This window comes from Silurus meridionalis, chromosome 7, assembly GCF_014805685.1.
Source record: "Silurus meridionalis isolate SWU-2019-XX chromosome 7, ASM1480568v1, whole genome shotgun sequence".
Classification (NCBI taxonomy): Eukaryota; Metazoa; Chordata; class Actinopteri; order Siluriformes; family Siluridae; genus Silurus; species Silurus meridionalis.
In genome coordinates, this window is record NC_060890.1 from 4,795,774 (window position 1) to 4,806,772 (window position 10,999).

The window sequence follows — 10,999 nt, forward strand, 5'->3', positions numbered from 1 at the left end:
AAGGTGAGATTGAGCGATAATTGTGCATTTGAGGATTATAGAAACAAAGGAAACAATTGATACCAGTGTCTAGTTGCTGATGTCAAGGTTTCTAAAGTGAGTTTTGTTCAAATGGGAGTAGCCCTTTATGATAATTTGACTTGTGTGTGTTTGTCTTGCAAGCTCTGCCAGCTCTCTTTTTCTGTCTCAGGTTACAGCTGTCACTAAAAGCACAACAAAAAAAACAACACAGCTAGATTAGCAGTGATAAGACACAGGTGAGAAACATCACATGCTACCTGCTAGTTTCAACTTTTACCTCTTTTCTTGCTGCTGATGCTTGATCACAACTGGGATACATTGGGATACATTGGAGATCATGTCCATCTTAATGGCTTCAAGTTGCCCAGATCCTGTAGTTGTAAAAACAGCCTAAATAATCAGTCGCTATGAGGTGGTTAGACCTTCTGACGTTCATCTACATGATCATTAAAGGGGTCCTTGGCATCTGGTCATGTGCCAACTACCTTGAAGTGAGTGAGGGTTATTCCCATCTTGAAGAAACCTGCTCTGGATCCATCGAACATCGACAAAGTCAACAAGTAACGAAGTACAAATACTTTACTCTGCTTGCGTAGATTTTTCTGGTATCAGTACTTTACTTCTATTTATTTTGAACAACTTTTACTTTTACTCAATTTTTACACAAATATCTGTACTTTCTACTTCTTACATTTTTCAAAGACTCGTTACTTTAGTTTTAATCTATTTGGTGACGTGTCAATATTTTTTCTTCTCACTGCGGACCGTTTTCAGCCTATCAACTTATTTCCTTTGATTGAGTGGCTTTTTCAGTATACCACTGTATACCTGGCTCAAAGTAATGGAGAGTGTGTTATAGAAGTGAAGAAAAGAGGGCAGGCAGGGTGGAGTGGGTGGAGAAGAGTAACAGGAGTGAACTGTGATAGAAGGGTATCTGCAAGAGTGAAAGGGAAAGTTTATAGGACTGTGGTGAGATCTGCGATTTTGTACGGTTTAGAGATAGTGGCATTGAGTAAAAGACAGGAGGTGGAGCTGGAGGTAGCAGAACTGAAGATGTTAAAGTTTTCATTGCAAATGACGACGATGGACAGGTTTAGAAATGAGTTTATTAGAGGGACAGCGCATGGAGGATGTTTTGGAGACAAGGTGGGGGAGGCGAGATTGAGATAATTTGGACATGTTCAGAAGAGGGACATGGGGTATATCGGTAGAAGAATGCTGAGGATGGAGCCACCAGAAAAGAGGAAAAAAGGAAGACCAAGGAGGCAGTTTATGGATGTGGTAAAGGAAGACATGCAGGTAGTTGAGTTGAAAGAGGCAGATGTAGAGGATAGAGGGGTAGAAAGCCAGAAGAAGAAGAAGAAGAAGAAGAAGAAGAATTATTTCCTGGCTCACACACACCACAGATGTAGGCTAGTTTACAAATCTATCTGTAACTCATAGAGAAATATGGGCTACTAATACTGTAGTTTCACTCCCAGCCATAGGGGGCACTGTGGGACTGAGTCAATTAAAGCCTATGGTTATCAGCATTTTTACCCCCATTTGCTATTTCTTCTCCTCGTGAATGCCAGCAGAAATAAAACTTTGGAAATTATAAAACCAGCAGAAAGCAAAAACCCGAGGCAATAATGCCAAAGTACAATTGAAACAAACAATTGAAACTCCATTGAGTGGAAGCACGTTTTTGTAAGTATGATGCTACTTATCATGTGTGCTAAAATGTTTATTAGGGAATTGCCCCCAATAAGAAATTAAAAACTATTTGGAGTATTTGCAGAGTTATGTGTAAAGTTAAAATTAACTATGTGTCTTATAATTACATAAGGTTGATCTGCTTAGCTTTATACTTCATGGTGTTGCAATGCTAAAGGGTGGCTAAGGCTGCAGCTCGTTAGCATCAGCGCTAGCCTGTAAGTGGAACAGAATAATTCTGGATAGCATGTAAAATTACAAGTCATTTATTTTGTAGTTGCTGTTTATGCAATATGACCGAATACAATGTTTATTAAATCCAAGGTACATAATCAGTGTATTTGCTTGTGTTAAATCCCATATTTTTGCTTATTGCTTATGCTAATTAATTTCCATGTTAAACAGGGCAATTTTAAATGTATGATGGAAAGGAATTAATGTATAACTTTCTGATAAAAACTCCTAATAACAGAAATATTATTACAAGTAATTTGTAAGTGTGAATAGTTGACTTGAATTAATAGATTGAAGTGTGTTCCTCCATATTGGTTACATGCACTTTAAAAAAAGAAGTCAATGAGGTCTCATGTAAGAAAAGGAAAAGAGAACTGAATTGTTATTGTCTGTACTGTTTGTGCAGAATGTTTGTTTTTTTGAGTACTAGGAAGTCTGAATGAACCGAGATGGCAAGCCTAGCCCAGCGAGACTGGTAGGTGATCTTTAACGAAGTGGCCAGCCGTTGATTTGTCAACAGAGGAGTCTTGATTTACGTCGAGAGTGCCAGTTAAGGCAGTGGTCCCCAATTCCCAGGCATTTCTGTTCAATCTAAATGTATATAAGAGGCGAAATTAAAACCTTCAACCCGACACACGTTTTTTTCACGACGTCCCTTCTTCACGCTGATGTGAAAAAAAACTCCACAGAAAAATGTATTTTAATTATTTGTTTTATTGATCTGAAATCATCACCAAAATCCTCATGATGAACACAATTAATCCTCTGGGGTCGACAAACGCACCGGCGCGCTTTGTGCTATTTTTTCCTCATAACACCTAACTAACCTAATCTGTCTTTTTTGATTATACAGATAAGAGCAATAGCTTGCCGTGGTGGTGGAATGAAATTCCACTAGATGTCTGAATAGCGGTGTCCCTGGCTTCAAGACCTTCATGAAAAACCTCCTCCTTAAACACTTAAACTAGCACTTTTCCAGGTTTGCTTTGTTTTTTACAAAAAAAATAATTTCAACAGTTGTAGGCTGATCTATCTCAAGTTTGTAATCCAGTGTACCAGTGTAGATTTATTAATTGATACTCAATGCACCTTTATACATCACCCTGGGAAAGGGCATTTGATAAATGCACAATATACATGATTCCTACAAACATTGGTTCTTTGAATATTCTGTATACAGTGATCCCCGCTTTATAAAAATCTATGGTGCAAATATGATCTGGACAAAGAAACAAAACTGTCTAAATAACAAAAAAAAATAATAATAATTTTGTAAAATTTTTTAAAGTCACTAAAATTATGTTTCTTCATTATGGTAGAGGAAGTGACTGAAGCAACTTAGAATATGCCTAGAAATGAAAAACAGTACCCTCTGGTGGTGTGGCAGTGAACCTAGCAAACGTAGATGTAATCTGAGTAAATTTCCGATCACCATGTTGGTGGAAACATTGTCAGAAACGCGTGCCAAGCAGAACATTGGTGACCTATCAGATCAGATTCTGACATTGATAATTACCTGTAGAATTCTGTAGAAAGCCCCATGTGCAGCAGATTAAGAAAGTTGATGACGGAAACCTAACAGCGTGACAGGGTATCATTGTAATAATGCACACTGGTGGTTGAAAATAACAATGCTTTCATTTCACATGCTGTAAATTGTAGATCATCACCACGATCGCAAAAGCAGAAAAAAAATTTCCGATTGTTTTGAAGTCGTACGCAAGCGAGCCTAATAAACTATGGCACCTGGATCAGGAGAACCAATCACTGCATGAATTAGTTTTAATTTTGATTTCAGTTTTATCTAAACTTCATCTATGCAAATACACACATCACAACGGTGAATTTTAGGTGTCCTTTATTCAAATAATTTTTTATTTTGTCATAAAACAATCTAATGCACCCAAAAAATAAATAGTCCAGATTGCTTGAATTTGTGATAAAATGTATTTTTGTAAACAAAAAAGGTAGCATTTAAACAAACTTCTAAAAATTTATCCTGCTTTCTTCTGCTACTATAAACGATTAAAGGCCTCGTTTCCATCATTATGCCGGCAATCTTCGCTCTGCTGAAGAGCTGAACTTCTGCTGTCCACCACAGGATGGTCTAGGAGGAGATGTCAGATGTCCTCAGAGATAGGAGGCGATCCTTCTGCAGGGACAGCAAAGCAGGAAATACGAATAAATTGGATGTGTGTTTGTGTGGCTGGTAAAGATGTAGAACTCAGCAGACTATAGGTAATATTACTCACTGATACACTGTTCCTGATATTACGTCCACAAAGCCACCTATGAGAAATAAAAATTTTATTAAAACTGGGCAAATATTTACTTCATTAATTCTTGTTTTACTATCAGCTACAAGCATTAAAAATACATGTCTAATCAGGGTGCCATAAGACGAGCTTCATACTACAACAATATGAATGAATAATTGAATGAATACAGTGATAATAATGCTTGTAAGATGGAAAATGAAATACCTGGCTCGCATATTGTCTCACAGATCACAGGGCATATGTAGCAGTAGGAGCATTGCTAAGAGAAAAAACAAAATTCAATTCAGTTTTATCTGTAGTGCACTTCTAACAATGGGTATTGTACCTAAGCAGTATACTAAAATGTATAAGTTAATGTCTATAAGGTTATGGTGGTGATGGGCATTTGAATGCAGAACTGTTCATGAAAAGAGTAGTTCTAAAATATTAGAGCAGTGATTTTGTAAAAGGCTGTAAGCTCTATATAGAGGCCATGAACGTGTCTGTAACCTGCTTGGGAAATAAATGATCTCAATTATAAATAGATGGACGGTTGGTGGTAAAAAGGGTGGATGGAAAAATTGCTGGATGGTAGAATGGGTGGGTTGATAATTGGATGGAAGGAAAAATGGATGTCTAGAAGAATAGCTGGATATAAGAATTAGTTGATCTATAATAGATGGAAGAATGGAAAATGGGTGATCAAATGAATGGGTTGATAGATGGACAGGTCAGGTGGATGGATGGATGGATGGATGGATGGATGGGAAAAGGGCACGATGGGGAAAAAATAGGTGGAAAGAAGGAGGGAGAGCGAGAGAGAGAATGAGAATATATCGTGTGTACCACTTTGTATAGATGGACTTACATCACAATGTTGGCAATGTCCTGCCGAGTCTCCTGCCTCACACGGGCACATATCGCAACTACTGCAGTGCTGAGAAAGAAAGGGAAAAAAATAAAAGTCCCTTCTGGGAGTTGCTTTGCATTTTAATTTACATTCCTATGCAAATTCAAGGGCTTCAGATCATTTACTGACATCAACTGCTACCAATAAGGAACTTCCTGTTTGCCAAACACCTGGGGCATCTAAAAGTATGATGGGTCTGACAACTTAAACCTTACACATCCACATATTACATAAGAAAACACCCCTGATTGCTCCTGTATAGAGTGGAGGTGGACCAGGGATGCTTTGGGCTTTAGATAGATAGATGAATGGATAGATAGATAGGTCAATAGATGGATGCATGAGGTGTGTGTGTAATTCATGTCAATACCTCACAGATAGAACACAGGCCACACAAAGATCCCTTGTAATACAATGGGGCAGCTTCTGCCTCAGCTTCTTGAAGGTTTTCATCATCATCAGCGTCTTCTACTGAGGAAACAACAAACAATTCATCATTTACAACTGCACATGCACTGGAAAGGGTGATGCATGGCTGGTTTGTTTTACAGTCAATAACAGATAGGACCCACCATTTAGCTATCAAATGAATTTTTGTTGTCATTTCTCTAATTTTGTTCATTTGCACAAACCAAATTCAGTGGCAAATGATTTATATTCCGCATTCTTTATTAATGATATAATTTTGAAACTTTGACAGTAAGGAATAGGAAGAAGCACCACAGACTTCATGATTTTCATCAGTGACATACATGAAAAGCTAATTCATGAAAGCTAATGATTGATTTCGAGCCATAAACAGAAATCTAACCAGTAAACTTGATTATAACGCTCATGTTGTGACAGCGGCTTGACCTGCCAAAGCATAAGCTTTACCCACGAGCCTTAAGGGAAGAGGCGTCTTCCCTTAAGAGGCGACCCTTAAGAGGGTTTTAAGGGAAGAGGCGATCTCAGCAGAGAGATAGCTGGCAAGCGTCTCAACCCGTGGTATCGCTCTGTACCCATGTTCTTTCCGCCCCATCATGTGAGAATACACATTCGAGACAAGGGGTAAAGGATGCCCATGATCTGGACACCTCAGTGTGCAGATCGGGAAAGAACGGGAGACCCCGACACGGAGATTGCGACACTGGTGTCATAAACGCTTATCTGATTTCCTTGATGAAGGGTTTTTTTAGGGGGGGGGGGTTTTTGGTTTCCTCTATTTTTAGTATCATGGGATATCCATGGGGCACATATTTATTTATGCCAGGCACAGTAGAAATGTTAAAACCACACAGATTTATTAATTGATTGACTGATTTAAGCATAACTATTTACAGTCCATTCATCTGTTTTGTAGAAGATCTTCTGTAGAACTGATCTGTGCATTCAAAATAAACCTTTCAGACAAATGCTGAGGAATAAAGATGTTCAGGAGGAGAAGCCGATACTGATCCAGTAACAACAGTAACATATACCAAGTTGTTTTTCATATTAACCTGATTTTATTTTAGCTTTATGATAATTTGGTGCAATTGGAGGTAGTTATTTTATTTTTATTATTATTATTATTATTATTATTATTATTATTTTTATTTTTGTAACATTATCAGTGACATATTATTTCATTTCGTCAAATCCTTCCTCCAACATTTGATCCAAAACATCCTGCTTTTCTGGAAACTTCTACACTAGGATTCACTTTAAGAATGCATGGTAATGCTCTGGGCCATGTTCTACTGGAAAACCTTTTGGATCCTGGCATTTATGCGATTGTTACATTGATGCTACCTTTCACCTACCTAAACATAACTGCAGACCGCACCTATTCATGAAACCAGTATTCCCACGTGGCAGTGCCTTCTTTCAGCAGCAATTTGTACAAGGATCATGGCAAAGTTCAAGGTGTTGACTTGGCTTCCAAATTTCCCACATCTCAATCTGATTAACAATCTGCAGAACCTTCTGGACAAATAATCAGACCACCGCACAACTTAAAGGAGCTGCTGTTAACATCTTGGTCCCAGATACTACACCAGATACATTTAGACGGCTTGCGAGTATCTACTCCATCTTGCTAATGATCAGATTGAGCAGGGTATTTCAGAACTTGTATGCAAACACACACTGTTCTAAACTACAGATTTATAATGAAAGGCTTTTTAATGGTTGATTAAAAAATGTGAAGGTATTAGAAATCACCTATGGAAATTTAGTTGAAATCAATCCACTGTCTTTGAAATATAATCTATTCACTGATCATGTGCTAGATGTAGCATGGATAAGGGTAAAATATACCTTCTAGACACCTTGTATCTGTAAATACTGTAAATATATATCTTTTGATCTTTTTTAGCATCATCATCTGCATTTTTTTTATTATAATAGAGCACTGAATCTGCTTTATTTAGTATCAAGCCCTAATAGTGCTTCCACTAGCCTGCACTCACTCTGCGCTGAAATATCCAACAAAACCAAACTTGGTTATGCTATGAAGCGTATAATACTACTGAATTTGTCACCATAGAGAACTAGGTCAACTCAAATGAGAAAATTCTGTGCTATTTCTAAGAGCAAACATTTATATCCTGATGAGAGAATATTCTTTGATGACTCCACCTTTACCTACAGTGCAGAAGGGCTGAGTGAATGGTTTAATAAGAAAGAAAACAATGTAAATCACATCCTAGTCACCAGGTTGCAATTTGCATGAATGTAAAAGCACAGAAACACTGAAGCACATGGACAAATAGAACTTTACTAAGACCACATATGTAAGAAACAGCCTTCACATTAAAATCACTCAATTCTAAAATAATAAACGGTGAAATTATTAACTTTTTACAGTGGTGGTGTCAGATACATTAGGCAGCAAAAGAACAGTCATTTCTTGATGTGTTGTGTTGGATGCAGGGAAAATGGGCAAGTGTAAGGGTCTGGGTGATTCTGACAAGGGCGGAATTTGGATGTCTGAATTAGAGCATCTCCAAAATGGCAAGTCTTGTTAGGTGTTCATTGGTTGGTATCTATCGAAATTGGTCCAAGGAAGGACAACTGATGAACCAGAGTCTGATATGCAATATTGCTCACTGATATGCATTTGAAAGGCTACCCAGTGTTAATGCTGGAAAGAGATAAAAAGGTGTCAGAACATACAGTGCATTGCAGCTTGTTGTGCATTGGACTGCAAAGCTGCAGACCGAGCAAAGTCTCCATTCTGATCCAATGTCCACTGTCAAATGTGCATACAATGGCATGTGAGCATCAGAACTGCACCAAGGAGCAATGAAACAAAGGGGCCTGGTGTAATTTATCACAGGTGGTAGATCAGAGGTTACTGATCGGCTGGTCACAGGTTGGAGCCCCAGTATCTCTAAGCTGCCACTCATGTGACATTTAACAAGGGGTGCTGTATTATGGCTGACCCCAGTTTTCTAACTTTGCTGGGATATATGAAGAAATTATTTTCCATTGCTGCAATGTACATTTGACAAGTCAAAAGCACATTTTATTGTTGTTTACATCATATGGATGACAGGCTGCTTAATCTGAGAATAGGCACTGTGATGCCCTGGGAATCCTTTGGATATTTTGACCTTATCAGCATCGCAGACCAAGTGCACCTCTTTATTGAAGCAGTATTCCCTAATTCAGGCTGTCCTGTTTCAGCAGGAGAACCCTCCCAAAATGTTTTTATTTAAGAACATGACAAAAAGTTGTTGACTTGGCCTCAAATTTCCCGGATCTTAAATCTGATCAAGCATCTCTAGGAACATTCTGAACAAACATTAGAACCACCCAACAACTTACAGGAGCTAATATTAAGGTATTGATACCTGATACTGCACCAGATACCTTCAAATGTCTTGTGGATTTCAGACCTTGACGGTTCAAAGCTGTGACACAATATTAGGCATGTGGTTTTAATGTTATGGGAGTATTTTCCTTTGATTGTTAAAGTTATATAATTGTTGTTTGTCTGCTGATTTCTAACCAATAATAGGTGTTAATGAGCTTGTGTATGGAGGTGAAGGTCAGGTGTTATCACCCAGCTCTCTGTATCGGCACGTAAAGGTACAGTAAAAAGCAATATTTGCACTATATAAACACCAAAAACACACCAATCATCTCAGCAGCCATGACAAAGCTTTTAGCAATTTTTCATTTTATGTTTGTGTCGAGTGGAAACACCCGCTGAGGTTCCTAAAATGTTCCCGAACGGTTTCAGTGCTTGTTTTTTGTTCAGATATGGGAGGCTATTTTTAAACCGTGCATGTCTATAATGAGACAACCAAAGCACCAACTGGAAAAAAGTTTTCTGATTATAATAGATTTTATCTTCCGGCTGGTGGTAATTTAGTTGAAATCCATACACTGCTTTTGAAATATGAGCTACTTACTAAACTATGGATAAGCATGAGGTCTAAAATGTAAAACTGTAAATAGATACCTTCAGCTTCACCGTCTGTGTCTGTTTGTTCTTGCTCGTCTTCATCGTCTTTGCCCTCATCCTCATCAGTGTCTTCCGCTGAAGAATGTGGTTCATCAACACCCTCCTCGCTTTCTTCGTTGTCCTCAGGTTTGGTAGCTTGCTCCTCTTCTTCCTCGGCTTCTTCTTCGTCTGCTTCATTTACTGCATCTTCCTCCTCAGTTTCGTCTTCCTCCACATCTTCAGTCGGATCCTCCTCTGTACCTTCAACGTCATGTTCTGAAGTGGCCTCAACCTCAGCCTCTTCCTCCTCTACATCAGCATCACCCTCCTCTGCGCGGTCCTCTTCCTTAGCAGATTCTTCCTCCTTTGCCTGTTCATCTTTATCATCTTTTGATACTTCTTCTTTCTCATCATCGTCTCCCTCGGTTTCTTCATTTCCCTCATCATCACTCTCTCCTCCTAGATCCTGTGCATCCTCGTCCGCTGCTTCTCCACGTTCCTCCTCAGATTCTTCTGTACTCCAGTCCCCCAGCTCCTCTGCTTTATCCGGGTTCTCGTCCTCTACCTCCATTGTGTCCTGAGTCCATACTCCTGCACTCAGCAGAGCCAGCAGCAGCCACACTAGGCCATGACGCAGAGCTGCCATTTTCAACCCTTTACACAGGAAAGAACAGGATATTTGTCTGCACCCACACCCTAACGTTATTTCTTTGCACTAGATAGCAGAAAGCAAACAAGTTCTGGCAGCTGAGAACCTGTGGTAGCGCTGCTTTTTTTTAGTCTGGTTCCTTTGCAGTCAGTGACCACTGCAGATCATTCGCATGTACACGTGCGCGCTTATGCAAATACACTAGCGCGCACAATTCTGAGAACAAAATGGAGAAAGGAAGCACATGGAGATGACTGACAAGACCACATGTCTGTTGTCCTCTATTCAACCTGAGTGAGAATGATAGCAAACATAGGAATGTTGTGCATGCTAGCACAAGAGAAAAGGGCATGCACACACACACACACACACACACACACACACAGAATCACACACACACCCCACCCAGTCTCCAAAGCCTGTCGCAAGGCTTCAGTGAGCCTGACAGGTGATTGGGACGCTATATAAAGCAGCTCTCGATACACGCCACAATCTAACCTTGACCTCTGAAACCGAAGCCAGGTTTCTCTGATCTACTGCTTTATTTCTTATTCAAATGGCATCTGTTCTATTTAATCACTTGCCAGGGCTGTAAAAAAACAACAACTCCTTTTCCCATGTGCCTTGTCACCTGTGTTGATAATAAAAATGATAATGATACTCTTTTTTTATGAAATCTAATTGAATAAACTTTCTTTCGACTTTTCCCATTAGGGGTCGCCACAGCGGACCTTGAGCATGTTTGATTTGGCACATGTTTTATGCTGGATGCCCTTCCTAACACAACCCTCCCCATTTATCCGGGCTTGGGACCGGCA

At 39.2% G+C, this 10,999-nt stretch overlaps 1 protein-coding gene and 1 long non-coding RNA gene across 3 annotated transcripts; one reads left to right on the top strand and one right to left on the bottom strand.

Annotated features, from left to right (window-relative positions):
* The first annotated feature begins 1,407 nt into the window (after positions 1-1,407).
* Positions 1,408-4,118, top strand: LOC124388408. Its single transcript, XR_006926409.1, has 3 exons — positions 1,408-1,710; positions 2,804-2,929; positions 3,982-4,118. It is a non-coding gene; the product is annotated as an uncharacterized LOC124388408 (long non-coding RNA).
* LOC124388407 (sarcoplasmic reticulum histidine-rich calcium-binding protein) lies at positions 3,808-10,484 on the bottom strand. 2 transcript variants are annotated; one of them, XM_046852986.1, is made up of 6 exons: positions 9,551-10,484; positions 5,489-5,586; positions 5,077-5,145; positions 4,434-4,488; positions 4,203-4,239; positions 3,808-4,102 (listed from the first exon to the last, which is right to left on the bottom strand). In XM_046852986.1, the coding sequence occupies exons 1-6, from the start codon at positions 10,176-10,178 to the stop codon at positions 4,081-4,083; spliced, it is 909 nt and encodes a 302-aa protein (XP_046708942.1). In that variant the 5' UTR covers positions 10,179-10,484; the 3' UTR covers positions 3,808-4,080. The 2 variants fall into 2 exon arrangements, with proteins under 2 accessions (XP_046708942.1, XP_046708941.1); XM_046852985.1 differs by having other exon boundaries at positions 3,810-4,102; positions 5,489-5,589; positions 9,551-10,483.
* Positions 10,485-10,999: the final 515 nt, after the last annotated feature.

What these genes read in the sequence shown, in the direction of transcription:
- LOC124388407 (XM_046852985.1), bottom strand. Translation starts at nt 10,178, where the DNA reads ATGGCAGCTCTGCGTCATGGCCTAGTGTGGCTGCTGCTGGCTCTGCTG. An exon ending in CACAGACGGTGAAGCTGAAG is followed by an intron (nt 5,590 to 9,550) that starts GTATCTATTTAC and finishes TTGTTTCCTCAG; the next exon opens with TAGAAGACGCTGATGATGAT. An exon ending in TGAGACAATATGCGAGCCAG is followed by an intron (nt 4,240 to 4,433) that starts GTATTTCATTTT and finishes TATTTCTCATAG; the next exon opens with GTGGCTTTGTGGACGTAATA.